Raw genomic sequence first — 22009 nt, 5'->3', positions numbered from 1 at the left:
ATTTCTTTCCTACAGTAGCTAATTTCTTTAAGAAACATGCAGTCTAGTTCATATGCAGTAAAAATAAAATTCCCCTAAATAAATAGCATGAATCTTGGAATTATTTGTACTATGTTATTAGAGATTCTGAAAATCTGCAACAGGTTATGACCAATTATTGTGTATGATTTTTATGATGCTTTATATTAATGAAATTCTTTAGTAGTTGATACTATCTACACCATGAAGGAAAAGCTGTGATTTGTCAGAGTAGACAAAGCTGGGCTTTAATCCATCCTTTTAAGCATGCTGCCAAGTCTATATTGTTTTCACTGCGTCTCAATTAGGAGACAGGCAGGACACCTGGTACTTCTTTATCTAAGTCCCATGGGCTGCCAGATGACTCAAAATCCATAACAGGTGCTAAGGCACTGTGAGGATAGTCCTATTATTGAAAGCTGGAGCTGTATAAAATTTGGACCATATATAATTGCTCATAAATCAGTCAATTACTAAATGAAAACATTAAGTAAAAAGTTGATAAGCCCAATTCTAACAAACTTCATGTAAATACATTTAAAAAGATTAACCTTAAATAAATAGGATTAAAAATTTAAACCTACCTAAAGGTTCTGAAAATCCTTCCTGATTTAATGATCTAATAATCATTGGCAGTTTCTAAAAAGGACTAACATGATTATCAAATATGTGTATCTATTACACTTTCATGAAAGTTGTATGAAACAAAACATCTAAAAGAAAAACTAAGTTACCTGGATTTCAAATTTAATGAAATTAAAATTTTGTGCTCTCCTTCTTGGTAAGATCTGCTTGAAAATATTACCATTAAGTAATAATGAGACTTTCACAGTCAACAGAGAACTGCTTCAAAATTACTAGTATTACAGTAAGAGTTTAAAAAATATTGGGGGGAGACTAGGAACAATCACTGTGTTGTTCCTCTTAGGAACAAAAATTTCAGTACATTAAGTTGAGGAAATGAATGTCTGTGTTTGGACTAAATACTAAACTTGGGTTCTGTGAGAAGACTGCAAAAAGGAAAAAAATAACTAAGTGAAATTTTACAGTGTACAATTACTTAAGTGTTATCTCTACCTAAATGTGCACTAACTTAATTAAGATTTTGTTTAAATGCTGTAATTATCAGGAGTACAAAAAAAGTGATTTATTATCATGGTAGTAGTTACAAAGTACAGCAAACTGTCATTTAAGACAGTGTCATAGCATCTATGATAAACAGTGTATTGGCTTAAACTAATGCACTATATGCCCCCAGGGAATAATAGGCTCAGAGACTGGACTTTAACATTAAAATCTACCCATTAATCTTGACTTAACTACAATCTATTCTGCAGTAAAAGGAAGAATGGGCATTCAATGAATTACTGTTTTTGAAATATTGCACTGGTGCCCATTTACTAAAATAATTTAAGGGGACATGAAGAGATGCAATACTAGTAAATCTTACAGACTGTTACTAATTTTATAAAACATGCATTTGATTTTCCCTCAGTTTAGCAAGAACACCCCATTTTTTAAAATCTATAGATTAAAAAATTTTTCTTAAAATATTTCTCCCTGATCCTTTGAAAGGACATGTTGCATAAATTACAATACTGCAGTATAATTTAGTCAACTTAAGTTCTGCTGAAAAAAAGAATCATCTATGGAAATATACTGTGGGGTCAGGATCCTGGGGGCTGAAAAAGCTTTAATTTTTTTTAAGTTGTAGATCATTGTTTCTTTGCATCAGAGTCTCCAACTGCTTGATTAGACTGACCAGAAGAAAATGGAAAGGCCCAGAGTAGTGTTTATACAAATATCACAGCATACAATGCCTCACATAACAAAGAAACAACACTCACATTTAAAAAAGATATCCAAAATAGAATTCAAGGAGAGAAAGATAATTATGAGTGACTGAAATAGGCATTACCTACTGATTTAAATGATAAATCCAGTATTTAACCTTAAGATTTGCTTAGTGGATTATTTTAGCATTTGCGATTGTTATGCATAAAATTAATTTACATTTCTATATTAATATTGCTTATATGTATTCAGACGATATTTGGGAATTCTAAAAAACACAGCATAAGCCAAATCTGTCTCTAACCTTATCTGATATATAAAATGTGCTGGTTTTAATCCACTTTCCCTTATTTTAAATTTCTATCAAGATTACAAAACATTACTTTCATTTCATTTAAAGGTAAAAATATCATGAAGCAAACCGACTTTTGCTCTGCTATAATCTGGTGGGCTGAAAATAGATAATGGCATGTTAACAAGGAATTACTACAGGTGGCTGCTTAAATATATTAATTTGCTTTCTTTTTGATAGTAGGTATGTGCTAAATAAAAGTCAACACCCTTATCAAAAGAATAAGTAAATGTAGAAACATCAATTCTACAACAGCTATTTTTGCTTCTTCTCTTTTCTGAACAGCAATTAGTAAAGCAACCCCTTCCCCTCCTCCCTAGTGCCGTCAAGCTGTTCAGAGCAGTTTGCAACTCGACAATGGTACCATTGTGAATGCTCTCTGGGCTTCCTTCCCACAGAGAGTTAAATGGGCAGTTCCTGCTGCCCATGATTGGTGTCCAGTGAAATAATACTCAAGAGCCAGGTTTTATCAGCTTCACGCCAAAGAAGTGAAGCCAGGGAACCCAAGCCTTCATATCATACTGGACCATATGCCAACCCTGATGGCCCCAAAGGTTTATCACTAAGAATCAGGATCCATCATGTCCCTTGTGAAATTTCACTTCGCATACCTTATGTGAAATGCAAAGCTTCACTAAAAACCGAACCTTCTTTGCAATTGGCATGAACAGATGGACGGTAACAGTGGTTTGGCAAGCAAAAGTTAAGATTTAAATAGGCTATATTCTAGCGTTTGAGAGGAAAAGCAGTTAGAAGAAAATGGGGAGATTTGTGATCCATAGTTTAACTTTAATTCCATTATTGAGTTATTAAAAATTCAATAGCAAAATCCCGTATATTTAGTAAAAGGAAAATAATAGATTAAAAGCACTGCAATTCCTATGTTAAACAAGGTTAGAGTAATTTCAGCTTTACATCCTTCATTCTTTGCTCTCTGAAATCCCCAAATAGCATCTGAAGCTACTGCTGTTTTTCTATTTAAATAAAGACTAGAATAAAACTTACACATTATGCAGTAGGTGTAGTTAATAATAATGTGAGCATACCAGTGCACCTTCATCACTAATATCAACAACATAGCGTTTAATAGAGAGAAAATAAAATTCCTTTTCTAGCAAAGGTCAGAAGTTAATAAAGATGGAAGTAGAGGAACTTCAAGTTTTGTTGTTTTTAGGGAACAGCCAGACAATCACCTGATAGAGTTCTCCTATTTTCTTTCTGGTACACTATGATATAACCCAACTGTCCATAGATTGGCATATATGGACCATACTATCACACTGGATTTGAGAATACAGGTAAAATGGTGGTGCTGCTTTCTTTTCCTTTGCTATTTTTGCTGTGAAGCCAAGGTACTATCAGAACAGGATAAAAAAACTTCATTTGTCAACAACATGTAAAAGTATAACAGTATGTAAAAACACATTTTCTGAGCTCTTGCTACATGACAGACAGGCTGCTTAGTGCTTCATGTGGATAATCTCATTTAATCCTCACAACACTACTGAGTTTGGTACTCCTTTTACAGATTAAATAAAATTAGACATAAAGACAGTGACACACTTAATAAGTGGTTCTGGACTCTGAAGCCCAGGCTGATTACCCAACAGTCAGCCTCCACATTTTTAGATATAATTAATTTATAATTAAGGACTATAATTAAGGACAGTCTATACTTACCAATACTATCTTCTGAGGAAATGATCTACAGAAGACGGTAGATACATAAAGTTATGCAGTTTCTCAATAAACTCACTTTCTTCTAACATGAAATGGCAGCAATATTGATGGGCCTCCCTAAGAGGTTTTATAATGTTCTCTCGTAATGAATGGCAAACTGCATTAGTGGAGCCAATCAATTACATTTCATTTCGTTTTGGCTCTCATACTTTTGCAACAGGTTCTTTACATTTGAGTAGTAGAACTGCAGGGATAACAAACTGTGACTAATTGAAGAATGATCATTGACTTCTGGTAATTTGTCTGATAAAGTTAAACAGAAACCCAATTCTGGCATTTACGAAAAAGTCAAATCTAAACAGATTAGAAGAAATCAAATAATATTGGTTTGGGAGGAAAGAATATTAAATCTAGGAGGAAAGTGTTTTTTAAAGATACTATTTTATTTTATAACACCCCCAAAATGTATATTTCACAATATTATATATGTATTACATATATATATACACACACATAAAGCCTCAAAATATAAATTACAAGAATTATAACAGACATGCTGCATTCCATCTACTCAAATCTCACCCTTTGAGGCCCAGATTTTCTATACATTCTTCCCTGATTTTCTTACTCCAGAGTAATGACTTTTTCCTTGGAACTCCCACAGCATCTTATCTACAACCCTACTGTGACACATTTTACCTTGTGTTATAATTTTTAGTGTACATATAATTATCTCCCCTATTAAATTATAAGATTATTGAAGAGATTACCATCTGATTTGTCTGCATTTCTCTCAAAATCTTTACCATCACCCTTTAAGTGATCAATCAATATTTTTGATAGAAGAAAAACAGTACAGTTGCATCTTTTGACCTGGTGGTGGTTAAACTAATTATTCACCATATAGTATATTTAGGATTTATACTCTTTTTTCAAATTATATTTTGCAGTAAGAAAGGTTAAGAAGAAAAACTTAAGAAAATTAGGACATGGGATGTGGTTAATTTTATGTCAACTTGGCTAGGCCATGGTACCCAGTTTTTGGTCAAACACCAGCCTAGATGTTGCTGTGAAGGTTATTTTTTAGATGTGAATACCATTTAAATCAGGAGAAAAGTATATCAGATTACTCTCCATAACGTGGGTGGGTCTCATCCAGTCAGTTGAAGACCTTAGGAGAAAAGATTGAGGTCCCCAAGGAAGGCAGGAATTCTATCTCTAGATGCCTTCTGACTCAGACTGCATCAACTCTACCCCAACTCCCACAGATTTCAGACTTGCCATACCCACAACCGTGTGAGCCAATTCCTTAAAATCAGTCTCTCTCTTTATGTACTTATGTATATACACACATCCTACTGATTGTTTCTCTGAGAACCTGAATACAACATGACTATATACTGTAACTTCTGAAAATTTCTATGTATAATAAATCTCACATTAAAAAAGAAAGAGAAATAGTACATATTTGATAGCAACATATTTAACATTTATACATAGTCAAAATGTCCCTAGGATCAAAACAAATAATTACTTTAACATTTTTATTTAAGGAAAAGTCATGATAGCTAAGATCATGAAATTAATGCTTTGGAATTATTATTCCTAATACAAAAAAGCCAAAAACAAACAACAAAAAAACCCCAAACCCCACTAACACACACATACACTCTCTTTCAACAGGTAATTAATAAATAAATGATGACTAAGATCAACCTGAAATACCCCTCAGGTCCAATGGTTACTGAGAATGTGCCTACTCCTTCTCCCCAGTGATGCATTTCAGTTCTAACTGCATGATCAAACCAACAAATTGAGCTAGAGACAAAAAAAAAAACCAAAAAAAAAAAACCCCCCAAAAAACCTAGCTGACAAAATCAGAGGTTGCAAGAAAATGCTTTTCAAGTACAAGTAATGCAAGAAATGACAAGTGAAGTAAAGGAGAGGTTTCAAAGCTTGAAAGACAGTCATCAATACTGACAGATTACTGTAATTCTGGCTGCCAGCATGATCGATTTGGGCAGCATATGACAATCAATATTGTCTTCATTTAGTGAACAACATTAGATTCACAGATAGATACAGAAGATGTTCCTAGGATAAAATTTAAGCTGTACTTAATGATCATAAATAGCACAATTTATGCTGTGGAATCTTCGTGGGTACTTTTACTGGGCATAAAATAACTGACACAGCAGTACAATTATCCAAATATAATTGAGTTTATTACCTATTCTTTTACTCCTTCATTTCTCTTATGAGGATTAAAATAGTAACTGATGGTTTTCAAAGCCTACTTCTATCTCAGTTTTTGCTGTAATTTCTTTTGTTTTATTGATCTGTTTTAGAGCGCATGATTTTTTTTCCTTAATGGGAGCTTATCTGAATTTGTCAAAAATATACATTTAAAATTTTATTATATTTCTGAAATATGTATTTGTTATTTAAAATGAAAAGACATTTATATTTCAATATCTCAAAAACATCTAGTTGTAATTTATTGTATAAACTTTCATTTAAAAATCAAGTAATTGGGCTTCCCTTGTGGCACAGTGGTTAAGAATCCACCTGCCAATGCAGGGGACACGGGTTCAATCCCTGGTCTGGGACGATCCCACATGCTGCGGAGCAACTAAGCCCGTGCGCCACAACTACTGAGCCTGTGCTCTAGAGCCCACGAGCCACAACCACTGAAGCCCGCGTGCCTAGAGCTCATGATCCGCAACAGGAGAGGCCACCACAATGACAAGCCCGCGCACTGCAAGGAAGAGTAGCCCCTGCTCACTGTGACAATGTGCGGCAATGAGGACCAAAAATAAAAAAACAAAAAAATTTTAAAAATGAATAAAATCTATCTTTAAAAAAAAAAAATCAAGTTATCTATCAGTACCTATATGAAGTTATTTCCTCCAACATTTAGAATTAATATACACCTTTGTGAATCTTTGTGAAAGATGACTACATGTTCTTCAGATTAGCAAAGGCTGAGTATCTCTATTATATACTTAAATAGTATGGGAAAATAACTTGTATATAGCTTCTAAATTCAAGCTTCTAAGTCAAGAAAAATTTGTTTGATCTGTCTGATTTAATATTTTTACTCTGATAGTTCCAGAAGTGGTTTTCCTGATAGAAGTTGCTCACATCTGCTGTGTAAATAAAGTGTTCACGTTTACTGTTTTCATCTGAAATTACCTCTCTTCATCTTAGAATTTTCTCCAATGTGCTATCTATTAACATCTCAGCAAGATTAACTATTAAGAGCTTCATGAAACAGGCCTAAAAATCCAATCCAATCAATTAACCAACCAACCAACCAACCAAACATAAAAACCCAATTAGGCAATCTCTTGCTGTTGGGTAGAGTTGTTTCATATTGGCTGTAATCTTTACACATAACAGAATTAATCACTGCACAAAATAACGTACCTTATTTCATTTACTAGGTGCATCCAAATTCATTATCTCATTTATTCTTCACAACAATTCCAAGATGGGTATTAGCATCTTTTTTACAGATGAAGAAAGTTAGGTTTAGAGATTCTGGGGCTTGACTAGGATCACAAGGCGGACCTCGGGTGGCATGGACATATATACACTACCAAATGTAAAACAGATAGCTAGTGGGAAGCAGCCACATGGCACAGGGAGATCAGCTCGGTGCTTTGTGACCACCTAGACGGGTGGGATAGGGAGGGTAGGAGGGAGACACAAGAGGGAGGAGATATGGGGATATATGTATATGTATAGCTGATTCACTTTGTTATAAAGCAAAAACTAACACACCATTGTAAAGCAACTGTACTCCAATAAAGATGTTAAAAAAAAAAATCAATGTTTCTAACTGCAAATCCAGCTATTATACCTCTAGTGTAACATGCAAATCTGAACTAGTCCTTAAGAGTATGAATTTAGGCGCAGGTAAAAGAAATTAAGCTATATCCTCACTTTTAATTGGTATACTTGAACTACTTGGTAAGGTGTGCATTTTACATGTTGCTTGTATATCAGGCCAGAAATAGTTTGTGTTAGTTCAATAAATTGAGTTCCTATTGACACAAGAGGCAAATAGAGTTTTGTATTACAATCTAATCTTGCTCTCATCACTTTCCCAAAAGATTTAAGGCATTCTTTCAACTGTGTCTTAAATGAAATGATGGAGAACACTAACCTCAGGATGAACATCAAGATCAGGGGAACTGTAAAGACGCATAGGTCAGAAAGAAGTCAATCTCAGTAGAGTTGACAATGCGGACAAAATTAGTTTACAGATAATAATCTGCATATTCCTTATAAGATTAGCTACCTTTCTAGAGATATTCAGGATATAATAAACTGAATCCTTACATTTCATGACAATGACCACGTCAAATCTGAGTTTTCAACTCGAAGTAAGTGAAGATGTAACCGCTACAAAAAAGAAATGCTATATAAATGACATTAAGCTTAAGCAATGTAACATGCTATGATCCACCTATAATTCCATTCCACAGTATCAGAATATGTGAGAAATTACATAGAAATCAGATTGCTTAAGTCAATTTTCATTACAAGAAGAAAACGTATGTGGTAGACTTATGATAAATCCATTTCATGTGGAATAGGACATAGGATATTTTAAAAAGCCTTCCCTGTAAAGCTTAACATCCACAGTTTATTATGTAAAAGAAAAATAATTGAAATGTTTTGAATAATGTAGAAAAAGTATATGGAAACACAAATCCATTTTAGAAAGGAATATCAGAAAACAATTTAAATTTTAAAACTGTGTGCATATTTCGCCCCAGGCAGTGTTCTAAGAATTTTACACATATTGACTCATTCAGTTCTCGTAACACTACAGGCTAGATATTATTATCATTCTCATTTTATGGATAAGGAAATTGAGGCTCAGAGAGGTTAAATAACTTGCCCAAGGCTGCATAGCTGATGAAGTGGTGACCAGCATTTGAGTCCAGGTAATCTGGCTCCAGAAGCCATGTTCTTAAACACTCCATGTCCTCTCATACTTCCATGACTCTGTTTATGTCATTCCTCTGCTTGGAATGCTCTTCTTAATCTCATCTACCTGATTAATTCATTCATCCTTCAAGATTGGTTCAATCCTTACATTTCTCAGAAGTGTTTCCTGATACCACCACTCCTTGCAGCTGACTGAGACGTATCTGAAGTATTGTTATAATAATTCCAGAACATCCTGTGCATAACTCTATTACAGCACAGATACTGAAAACAATATATTTCCTCAACTACATTGAGTACTTTGCAATGACTGTTACGGTTATCTCTGCATATCCAGATTAGCAGAACGCCTAGTACATAATGGGGCTCTAATTAATTAACCAAAAGACAAGTACTGATTAAAAGCGTATAAAAGAAAATACATCATTCAAATATCATAACTGCTTAAACACTGGGGAGGAACTCCATCATCTATATATCAATAAACAAAAACTCAAAGGTCTTAACAACACATAAGAAGTAGTTACCTTGGAAAGTAGACATATATTAGAGTAGAAACCATACTGTTAAAAAGGATACAAGTTTTGATATAATGGAATCAGCGATTTCAGAGCACGGCTTGCATTTATAGCGGTTGCTCGAACCATAATGGGTAGGACCTTTCCATTCACAATAGCACCATCAAAAAGTGGACCAAAGAAGGGAACCTGATTGAGAAATTAGAACATAATTTTATACTCGAACTGGAAAAAGGTTGTAAATAAGAAACAGTTTGCATACAAAAGTCTTTCTGCTTCCTGTTTAGTTCTTCCTTCAGTAGAAATGCTATTCAAATTCAGTTCTTTTCCATGATGGGTCATTCATACTAGGACAATAAACAAACAAAAAATGCCAGTGGTCTACAGGGTTTCCATTAAAAGAATTATATGCTTCATATAACTGACTAAATAATTTATACTACCTGCCAATTTTCAAATTTTTGTAGCCGCAATTGTATACAAAAGTCCAACACTTGGAAATAATTTACATTTCCCCCATTGAGTAAACACAGGAAGGACACACATTCATTCTTACAGGCAGCAAGTTAGTTTTTTATTATTTTCATGTGATGCCAGCTTTACTACCAAACCTAAAACACTTTTATTATTATTTTACTACAGAATCTAAAACACTATTTTTTATTTTATTATATGGTTTATTAGAAAAAAATCTGTCATTTTTATCAGATGACTGACAGTTTCAAAAGTATTCTGTTTGAATATGGCTGGTACAAATGGCAGCTGAAGGCAAAGACATGAGCTGTGGATAATACAGTAATTATTTTAGGCTTTGTAGCCACATATTGTCTCTGCTGTATATTCTTCTTCGATTTTTTAAAAGAGAAAAACCCATTAAAAATGTAACAAACATTCTTAGCTTGTGGGGTGTACAAAAACAACAGTAAATGGGAACTTCCACTCTGGCACTACCTAGCCTTCTTCCATTCGAATACAGTTTCTTTCTATTTTTCCTATTTTAGTGCCTTCTGAACTAGACTTAGACAATTCACATAGCTACCAGAGTCTGTGTCTCATCTCCCCCTCCATTTCCACGTTTTGATGCCTAGGCTAATTCTTCTGAAAGAGGGAAAGAAACTCACAAACCCATATAGAACTCAAAATATATTATTAAAATATAAGATAAGGAGTTCTTACCTCTGGTTTTTTCATTATCTGGATACTGAACATGTGATTTTTCATTGGGTATATTACAATAAGGACATCACCAAATTCGGTAGGAATAATTCCTCTCCTGTAGTCTCTAGTATGCTCTGACCAAACGATGTGTACTTCATCATTTCCTAAATGTCTCAACTGGAAAACCAAGAAAATAGTTCATAGTGCTCGAGAAAAGCCCTGTGAATACAGTCATACAGCTACTGACAACATACTATAAAAAGATTAAAGGGTAAAGAAGTTTTAAAAATATTTTTAAAACTTCATTTGATCATTTTTCATAACATGCGAAACACAAGCACTCAAAAGACATTAGGAGACACTGCAGAAGACCAGATAATTTTCAACTGTCTATATAGTCAATGGCAAACAGAGAAATTAGATAAAAAAGATTCGCATACAGACCAAACACTCTTCTTAACCAGCAACTGCACCAATTTTCCACTACCAAACCTTTTAAAAATTGTTTAAAAGAGTGTTTTAAAAAGTGATGGATTTAAGACTGTTCTTTTTTTCTGACCGCTCTCTGGAAGTGTTAATGAGAAGTGAAAGGGTCTAAAGGAGGCAACAGAAAGAGAAGGAAAAGAAGTAAATCATAAATATCTACTGAGTAAGAGAAGGTTGATTACATTTGCTTTAACAAATTTATTTCTAGCTTTTCTTTGACTATGAAACTTTGCCTACGAAATTCTTTCAAGTAGACTTTGTGAGATTTGTTAGACTCTCTAAAGATCTTATTTAAATATTTATAGTGCTTACGAAGGTGTTTTTGGCATTTAGAGAGTTAACATTATGATGATTAATATTATAAAAAGCAAAGCATACAAAAGTTGGATTTCTATTAAGTTATTAGAAAAATTAACTTAATATCCATCAGTATTGAGTTTTCTTCATGTAGATTACTGTTTAAACATGTATTTTAATATATCAATACAATTTGGTTATCTTAGTACATTTATTGATTCTGCCACTGCAAACATTTGAGCCCATTTTTGGTGCATATCTCACATGGGCTTTTCTATTACTTTCAGATAACCTGACATATTGTAGGCAGAAAAGTGTGGAAGAGAAAATTAGGATAAGTGTCGCCAATATTCTTAGTAGGGGCTAACATATAGGCAATTTCTGTTTTTGAAATATTGGATTTATTTTGGCTTAATGACCACAAGGCAGGAAAACAATTAAATGTGTGATTTAAACAAACAAAGGAATTAACCTTCCAATTAATGAAAGGTTTTCTTCTGTCACCCTTTAACCCTGGAGTTCTTAATCTGGGTTCAAGGGATCTATGAATTTTTGCAAATTTTATTTGTGTATTTTTCTGAGAAGAAAGTCTATCATATAGGACTATATATTACAAAAAAAGCCAAGAACCAGTGTTCTAATGGCTCTTAAAAGTCCCCAACACCAATCTATCTAGAAAATCCTAGGCATTATGAATGTCATTAAGTATTTGAAAACACGAGGTAAATCCCTGAACTTTAAAATTTATATTCCTAAGTAAGAAATGCCCTCTCTTCTTTGACAGATTATAAGATGGTGGCAGCTATTACTCTAAAGACAGTGCCCAGCTAAGTCTATAGACCAGAATCTATTATTTTAGAAATATAAAGATTTTTATTTTCTTTTAAGGAGGACTTTTTTTAGGTCTAAGTGGATTAAATAATTCTTTTTGGAAACCATAAATGTGCTTATTGCTCTAAATACATGATGATAGACCTCAAACATCAAAACAATGTTTATTTTAAGTTTTAATTATCATTATTTACAACACACACACACACCCTGAATGACATAAATGCAAGACTTGGGCTTTGTGACATTTTTAAAAACCAAAAAAGATTACACAACTCAGAAAAGCCATGGCTCTATAATTTCATTTTTTAATCAAAATACTTTAAAAATATCCTTCCTATACAGCCATCCCCATGTGTCAGCTTCCCTAATAGGTTTATGTTAACTGAATACAAAAGAAATGTGAAATAAATTTAACCAGGAGGGATGATCCAATCTAATTTTGATACATTAATGTCATATGCTGTACATGTTACAACAGCAGCCAGATCTAATACTAAGCTCCAGGCTATACTGAGATTTCCAAATGGCAGATTGTTCTAAGTGATATCAAGTGTAATTGAAGTAATAAACGATAGTAAAAGCTGAGCACACTGTCAGGAAGAATTTAAGTATTTACTTTTTAAAATTAAATGAGTTAGGTTAGGAAAGACAAGACAACTGAAATAATGCAGGTCTCAATTTACAGAAAATTCCTTTTATTTATCTGCTACATTAACCCTTGAACTCTTGCCAAACCTATCTATAATTTCTAGTGCCCACTTATCTAAAGAAATGAGAGAAAAGGGCAACTGTAGTTTTATTTTATAATGAAAGCTTGTCTTCAAATATCTACCACAGAGTATTAAAAGTCTCTTATGGAAGTTTAACAGAAAAGAGTAATATATTTTTTCCAGGATGTTGTAATGCAGATATTTGTGGCATAGAACCATGCATATAAACAAAGTCATTTAAAACATGTTCAATCATTTTAAGGAAAAAGCTTCAAGAACATCCCTTATCATTTTTATCCAAATGCTAAAAAAGCAATTATTTTATGCTGTTATGTTGAGGCATGTTTTTATATCTTTATGTCTTTAAACCCTGCTATAAAATAATTAAACAAATTGAGAAATTGCTAATCATTGCCATGTATCTTAGAATTTTTGAAGACTACTGAAAATATGAATTTTGAGTGGTTAACAGGTAATAGAAACTTCAGAAGTGTGTTTGACATTTGACATACATACTTTATATAGTATTTGATGTTTTAAATTATTTTATCTATTCCTTATATTTTACAGACTTAAAGGGTTGTGTCTTATGTATACTCAACAGGGTTTTTCCATACTCTGAAAACTCTCAAAGGAGTTCCCACCTGCATGTTTTTGTACCCAGATGCGAATCACTTCTGAAATAGAGTATAAGAATTCTGTACATGGGATAGGTCTGTTAAAATGACTGGCAATGAAAGTACTCTTCCAAATTCACTTTGACTGCTGTTGAAGTCATTTTGGAATTCAAGGTATATAACATAAGCTGCAGATTATCATTATCAATTTATGAAGATAAAATAGTTTAATGAAATTCAACACATATAAAATTGAAGTCCTCAGTACATTATAGAATATTAGCACTGGAAGAGACATTAAAGCTCTAATTTCCCACACAATACAGGAACTCCCAGTGCAATATCCCTGACAAGTAATCCTGCCTCTGCTTGAATATTTCTAGGGTTGGGGTTTACAGATTCACAAATTAGCCCATTCATTTTAAAAGAGCTACAATCGTTAGAACCTACTTTACAGTAAGCCAAAATCTGCCTTCCCGAAGCTAGTTCTTCCAAAATAAGACTTATACCAAACAAACCCAATCTATATTTCACATATTATCTTTTCAAATATTTGAAGATTGGTCAAATATATAACTCAACTTTTCTTTTCTAGGTTAAAAGTGTTCCTCTTTTTATACTTTACAAACTTATTCATCCTGGATTATAATAATCCTGGATTATTACCTCAGTTTATTGATGTTTCTATTAAATTGTGGTGTCTGAAATAGAATATAATATCAATATATGCTATAATACAACCAGCCCACAGTGGGACTACTTCCTTTGTTCTGTTCACTCAATTATTTTCTGCATTTTTACAACACTGGCTCAAACGGAAGCTGTAGTCAATTCAAACCCTTAAGACTTTTTCTTACGCAGTTCTTTTAAGCAGGTACAACAGACTACTAGAACTAGAGAGGATTTCTAGTATGTATTCTTAATAAACTTTAACTTACCAGGTTCTGATTATCTTAAAGCCTATCAAGGCCTTTTGTTAGCATGATTCTTCTATTCAGTATGTTGGCTCTGCCTTTTCCAGATTTGGGTTATCCTTAAATTCAAATTCTTGTGTCTTTATTTAGATTTTGGATAAAAATGTCAAATGGGACAGGTTTGTGTAAGAGCCTTACAGTAAGTCATTACAGGTGTCCTTCCTGGTTAAATGAATATCCAACATTTATTAAATACTTACTATTTCTGAGTGCTTTGTGATAATTTATTTAATTTTCAAAACAATGCTACAAGATAATTATTATTGACCTTATTTTTACAGGTGAGGAATTGAAACTTTGTAACTTGCCTAAGGTCACGTAACTAATAAGTGGCAGAGCCAAGATTGAAACCCAAGCAGGCTAGTTTCAGAAACCATACTTTAACCGCCTCCCTTCTATTGCCTCTCATTATATAATTAATTTCTCTAGATATAATTACAGAACCAGTCACGAACATACTTATTGAACTATTATTAAGACCACATTTCTTCAACTTGTCCACAACAAACGACTTAGTTAAATGCTTTATACTGTCTATGGCCTTCCCTGATGTAGTAATCCTATTAAAACAAATTAAGTTACTTTGATGTGATTTGTTATGGTGAACTCATGGTAGCTCCTAGTGATCACTACTTCATTACCTAAGTGCTCACAAACCATCTGTTTAATAATCCTATTTTGCCAGGCACTGACATGGAGCTCATGAATGTTAGTAATTTTTGTGGTTGGTGGCCTGTTCCATGTCCTTTTATGAAAATCAGATGTTTGCCTATCTATGGCAGTGTTCTCATTTTCCATAATTATCAGTAGAGATTCCAGAGTCAATTCTAGATTTCCTCAGTGAAATATCATTCATTTGGAGTTAGAGACTAGAATTCATGTAATATAACTATATCATCTGTTTTACAAAATCAACTTACCCCTTGACGTCCTCATTTCTGTTAAAAACACCTAAAAACTTAATTATAATTACTCAGAGTCAAAACCTGAAAGTCTTCAATTTCTGATTTACTTACAGTATCTCTAACAAGCTCTTCATTAAAAAAAAAAAGTATTATGTTCTGTTTTTGTACTTTCCTTCCTATTTCCTCAACTGTTGCTCTAGATCAGATGCTAGTCATCCTACACAGCTGGACTAGTTCATGAGTTCTTAAAAGGCCTTCTCTCCTCCTTCCCTCTCTCCTTCCTATCTACCTCTTTCAAACAGCAAATATTGAGAGCTGACTAAATGCACTGCACTAGCTATTAAAGATACAACGGTGAGGAAAAACAGACATATTTTCTGCTCTCACATAGCTTTAAGTCCAGTGGAGAGAGAGTAAAATAAACTAAGCAATTAATGAATAATTAACAGTAGATATTATGCTCTAAACATACCTCTCTGAATGCAAATAACAAAGACAACTGATCTATAATGGCACTTGAAGAATGCATAGAAGTTAGTTAGGTTAGGCAGTTACTTCACGAGACAGTGGTATACATGTAGAAATTGAAACTGAGTTGATACTCACTGCCCCAAGCCCTCATTCTTTGCCCCTCACCTTCCAGACACTCACATAGCAAAACATAAACTATCATATACTCCTCAATCATGTGAAAAAACATACTCTCATACATTTTCACAATTCACTTGCTGTCTGGATCATTCATTCTTAGTAATTAGGAAAAGCTTCTTGAAGCAATAGGCACGGCATCTAGTACACAATACTTTAGCAGAGTGGGCACTCAATAAATATGCTATTAAAAAGATAATGTCACAGTACTTACTTAGCAAATTGTTTTCTATCATTACATAGTGCACAGCATAAAAATACAATTATCTGCAATTATGGCTTTATTTAAATATGCCACTTTGATGGTGACACGTGCTATACAAATATAAAATAGGGTAATGTGATAGTGTTACTGGATAGAGAGGGCTTCTTTAGCTAGGATGGTCTGGAAAGGTCTCTCTGAGGAGCTGTCATGTGAGTCTGAGAATAGAACAATGAGGATGAAAAAGTCTGATAATGTGACGAAAGAGCATTTCAAATGGAAAAAAAAGGTAAGTGCACAGCCCCTGAGATGGGAATGAGCTTGACATGATGGCAGGTTAGAATGACAGCCAGTGAGGCCAGATTGTGGTAAGTGAAAAGGAAAGTGACAGAAGATGAGATCAGAGAGGTAGGCAGGCAAGTGGCCAAATCCTGTAGGGCACTGAAGGCCATAGTAAGGAATTAGAATTTTATTCTTTATGCAATGAGAAGCCACTGCTATACCATCCAAATTAAACCATTCACAGTGCTGAGATAAATCTGCTCTGAACCATTTATACTTCCTTGTTTATCTTCATTTCTTGTCATCAGGAGTATATTTATAGAAATCGGGGTTAAAGGTAGAGTCTATTACATTAAAACAGAATTATTTTACGTAATGTGGCTAGATTTAGGAGTAAAACCATGTGTATAATTCCATAGCATTTATTAACTATTACATTAACTACACTTCTACTAAAACAATGAAAACATTTTTGTTATTATTCCTTAAGTTTGTTTTTCAATTCCTTTTCCAGACTATATTAGCATATAGTTCTTTGGAAAGTAAAGTATATTTTAATTGTATTTCTAGATAAAATAAAGAAAAATGGATTTAAATTTATAATCAGACTAAGCAGTTCGATAGAGCTCATTTATTAGCGAAACTATTGTAACCAAATTTCAAAACAAAAAACGAACTGCTGTCCAGTACACTAACAATATTTCAGAGGGAACTGACTTAAATAAAGCGCTTCTTTCCCCTCTTCTGGGGGGGTCCAGGAAATGAAAGATAGGCTAGAGAGTCCAACTAAAAGTAGGTTACGATTATCTCAACTTGATCTTCATCAAACTCCTAAAAGGATGATTCAGCTACCTATGAAGCAGAGTATCAGCAAGTGGCTACAACAAGGAGACAGAGGAAATGAGACAAGCTCCTGTGAACACTTTATACCAATGCTTGCAGCACTTTTGATTTTTAGGGGTGAATAAACTCAGTTAAGTGGAAATTATTTTTAACCATTTTCTGTCAATCTTCCTCAGGTAGAGAGAATTTATAGAACAGATGGCTTGGACTGGAGTTATATCAGGATTTTTAATATGGTGGCGTAGTATTTCTAAGAGAGACTACTTTGTTAGACTGAAAGTTTGGTTAATTTGTTAAAAAAAAAGTATAGTCTATGTTGTAAAAATTCTGTCGCTACCATTTTGATCCTTGAAAAAGCCTTTCTTCACAAGAAATAAAATGCTAACACTTAAAGAGGTTCAAAGATATTTACCTCTCATTCTGAGAAAATAAAATGCTTAAAAATAATTTACAAAATCACCACATGATATTTTAAACATAAAGTGAAAACTAAAATTAGTTTCTATAAAACAGATATAAATGATTCTCTCCTATCAAGTTTAAAACAAAGAACCAGAGTCATACATAATTCTACCTTGCCAGAGGCACGGCTATTTCTTTAAACTGACTGTTGACTATCTAATTTAATTAGAGGTATTAAACTCCACGCTGAGGTCAACAAGCCTTACTTCCTTCAATATTACACTTCAACCAGTGCTCATTAATGTGTCTACTGAATGGATTAACACACCTAAAGATATATGTACAAAGGAAAGGGGGACAACCTAATGATATCCAATTGTTCATTTGTAACAGGACACATGTTCTAGGCCTCAACTTATTACCACTAATGTGGAATTTATTAAATTCAGGAGAAAAAATACCAATACAGAAAGTGATTTTTTTATTAAGGAAAACTGGTATAAGACAACTGGTTTCTATGATTAAGTTTAAGGATTTAACCTTTTATTGAAAAGAAATTGATACTGTAATAGAGATAAAATATAAGACTGTTACTTAGGAAAATCTTACATACTAGGACTCTGAAGAGCAGTAAGGGCAAGAATCACAGAGAAGAGGGAAAAGGAAAACTCAGTATATAGAGAAATAAATGTTACTTTTTTAAAATTTCTATGAAAAGAAGGTTTAGAATAATTTATACTGAATTATGAGACTGGGTAAATTTTTCCTTTCTACTGAATTAAGTGAAATATTGCTTCAGTTTAGCCCCAACCTTGATTAAGAGTAGATTTTACTTAAAGTTACTTAAATTACTACTTGAGAAAATAAGAGAACTATACCTTCCAAAATGATACCACTTTATTACATATTGTTTACAATTTTGACAGGTTTTGTTTTTATCTGGTAGGTATTATACGTGTGAAAGAAGTTATGTTTTGAAATTTTCTCACTATAACAAACAAATAAACCCTTTAAATTGCTCTATTTAAGTAAAAAAAAGCCTATCTAGCCAGGGTAATTTTCTTCAATAAAACAGGTATAGTTACTTTGACAACTAATATAATAGCATGCTTGCATTATAAATTTTTAAAAAATTATAAACATATGCTTGCATTTTAAAAAGTTACATTATTTCTGGCATCTCAATACTAAACAATTGGAATACTATGCCATGTAATTGCCTGCAGTCCTTCTCTAATAATTTGAAAAAAACCCAAAAAACTAAATAATTGGAAAAAAATACTTGTACTATTCCACTTGGTAAATTGCTAAACAATTTTACATTTAGAATTAATTAGCTTAAAGGGGGAAAAAAAACCCACAAAATTTTCTTCTAGGGTGTTATGTCAGCAAAATGGTGGACCAAGCAAGCTCTTGTTTCTCCACAGAGACATTGAAAAAACATGATTATATACAGAAAACCCTGATTCCACAACAAAACCTGTTAGAACTAATATATGAATTCAGCAAAGTTGCACAATACAAAATTAACACACAAAAATCAGCTGCATTTTTAACAATGAACAATTCAAAAAGGAAATTATAAAAACAATTCCATTTATAATTGCATCAGAAAGAATAAAATTCTAAGGCATAAATTTAACTAAGGAGGAGAAAGGCATGTATGTTGAAAACTACAAAATATTGCTGAAAGAAATGAAAGACTACATAAATAAATGGAAAGATATCCCATGTTCATGGATTGGAAGGTTTAATATTATTAAAATGACAAAACTACTCAAAGTGATCCAAAGATTCAATGCAATCCTATCAAAATCCCAACACGGTTTTTCATAGAAATAGAAAAACCCATCTTAAAATTCATATGGAATCTCAAGAGACTCTGAATAGTAAAAGCAATCTTGAAAAAGAAGAATGAAGTTGTAGAACTCACATTACTTAATTTCAAAACTTACTACAAAGCTACAGTAATTAAAGCATTTAATTAAAGCAAAAGGACATTCAGACCAATGGAATAGAACAGGGAGCCCAGAAATAAAGCTTTGCATAGATGACCAATTGATTTTTGACAAGGATGCCAAGATCATTCAATAAAGGAATGTGTAGTCTTTTAAACAAATGGTGGTGGGACAAATGGATAGCCACGTGCAAAAGAATGAAGTCAGACTTTTATCTCATACTATACACAAAGAATAACTAAAAATGGATCCAAAACCTAAATGTAAAAGCTAAAACTATAATACTCTTAGAAGAAAACATACGGGAAAATATTCACAACATTGGATTTAGCAATGATTTCTTGAACTGATACCAGAAGCAGAAGCAACAAAAGAAAACATAGATAAATTGAGCTCCATCAAAATAAAAACTTCTGTGCCTCAAAGGACACTATCAAGAGAGTGAAAAGACAACCCCAAAAATGGGAGGAAAATATTTGCTAGTCATATATCTGATAAGAGACTAACATCTAGAATATATAAAGAACTCCAACAACACAACAAGAAAATTACAAACAACCTAATTTAAAAAAATGGGTAAAAGAGCTGAACAGACATTTCTCCAAAGAAGATATACAAATGGCCAATAAGCACATGGAAAGATGCACATCATTAGTCATTAGGGAAATGCAAGTCAAAACCACAAAGCATAATACTTTGTGCCTATTAGGATAGCTAATAACAAGTGTTGGCAAGGATGTGGAAAAACTGGAACTCGTGCATTGCTGGGAGAAATGTCAAATGGCACAGTCACTGTGGAAAACAGTTTGACAGTTCCTTTAGAAAGCTCAACATATAATTTCCATATTACCCAGCAATTCAACTCATAGGTCTATACCTAAAAGACCTGAAGACAGGGATTCAAACAAATACCTGCAGGACAATGTTCATTGCAGCATTATTCACAACAGCTAAAAAGTGGAAACAACCCAGTGTCTATTGATAGATAAATGGATAGACAAAATGTATATATGTATCATGGGATACTATTCAGCCATAAAAATGATGAAATTCTGACATGCTTTAACATCAATGAAGCTTGAAAACATTATGCTAAGTGAAATAAGACACAGAAGGACAAGTACTGTATGATTCCAACTTATATGAGGTATCTAGAACTGGAAAATTAAAAGAGAAAGAAAGAAAATTAGAGGTTACTAGGGGCTGGGTGGAGGGGTTAGTGGAGAGTTATTGTTAATGGATACAGAGTTTCTGTTTGGGAGAATAAAGTTCTGAGATTTCCAGTTTGCAGGCTGGCATGTAAGGAGATTATAAGTTACCACTCTGTCCTAACAACAAGTAAAAAGCTAAACAACTGAAAAATCAACTACAGTACTCTTCTTAGATCAGAGAATTGAGGTCATAGGGAAAACTGCTGCCCCAAAATTGGACAGACAGGCATATATGAAGAATAACAACTTAACAGAGCAGAAACCTCTGTAGGAACCAGTGCCAGAGTAGGAAAACCTGAAATGTAGTTGACAAACTGCTGGAGACTCAGTGTGAAGAAGAATGAGAGAATGAAAACGCATTAGAACCAGAGTCAGATATGGTAGGGATGTTGGAATTACAACTATGATTAATATGCTAAGGGAACTAATGGAAAAAGTCGTCAAAGTATGGATGGATGAACAGATGGATAATGTAAGCAGAGAGATGGACATTCTCAGAAAGAATCAAAAAGAAATGCTAGAGATAAAAAAAATATGTAAGTGAAATGAGGAAAGCCTCTGATGGGCTCATTAGTAAACTGGACATGGCTGAGGAAAGAATCTCTGAGCTTGAGGATATAACAATAGAAACTTCTAAAGCTGAAAACCAAAGAGAAAAAGACCAAAAAAAAAAAAACCATAACAGAGTATCCAAGAACTGTGGGACAACCACAAAAAGTGTAACATTTATGTATAGAAGGAGAAGAAAGAGAGAAAGAAACAGAAGAAATATTTGAAGCAATAAGGATTGAGAATTGCCCCAAATTAATGTTAGACACCTAACAACAGATCCAGGAAGCTCAGAGAACACTAAGCAGGATAAATGGCCCCCAAACTACATCCAGGCATATCACATGCAAACTTCAGAAAATCACAGATGAAAAAATCTTGAGAAAAGCCAGAGGGGGGAGAAACATTTTACCTATGGAGGAGCAAAGATAAGGATTACATCTGACGTCTCCTCAGAAATCATGCAAGCAAGAAGAGACTGGAGTGAAATATTTAAGTGCTGAGAGAAAACTCTACTAATCTAGAATTCTGTACCCCGTGAAATTATCCTTCAAAAGTAAAGAAGAATAAAGACATTCTCAGACAAACAAAAATTGAGGGAATTTGCTG

At 33.3% G+C, this 22009-nt stretch overlaps 1 protein-coding gene across 4 annotated transcripts in view; it reads right to left on the bottom strand.

Moving 5' to 3' along the window:
* RALGAPA1 (Ral GTPase activating protein catalytic subunit alpha 1) overlaps positions 1-22009 on the bottom strand; it is a 222410-nt gene that overhangs the window by 16576 nt on the left and 183825 nt on the right. For all 4 annotated transcript variants that reach the window (XM_068546053.1, XM_068546079.1, XM_068546070.1 and 1 more), the window contains exons 37-38: positions 10501-10659; positions 9386-9513 (exon numbers count right to left, since the gene is read on the bottom strand). In XM_068546053.1, the coding sequence (XP_068402154.1) occupies positions 9386-9513; positions 10501-10659 (287 nt within the window). The remainder of the gene's footprint in view (positions 1-9385; positions 9514-10500; positions 10660-22009) is intronic.

Source organism: Eschrichtius robustus, chromosome 1 (assembly GCF_028021215.1).
Source record: "Eschrichtius robustus isolate mEscRob2 chromosome 1, mEscRob2.pri, whole genome shotgun sequence".
Classification (NCBI taxonomy): domain Eukaryota; kingdom Metazoa; phylum Chordata; class Mammalia; order Artiodactyla; family Eschrichtiidae; genus Eschrichtius; species Eschrichtius robustus.
The sequence above is the reverse complement of the archived record's forward strand: the minus strand, read 5'-3'. Positions and strand labels throughout refer to the sequence as shown.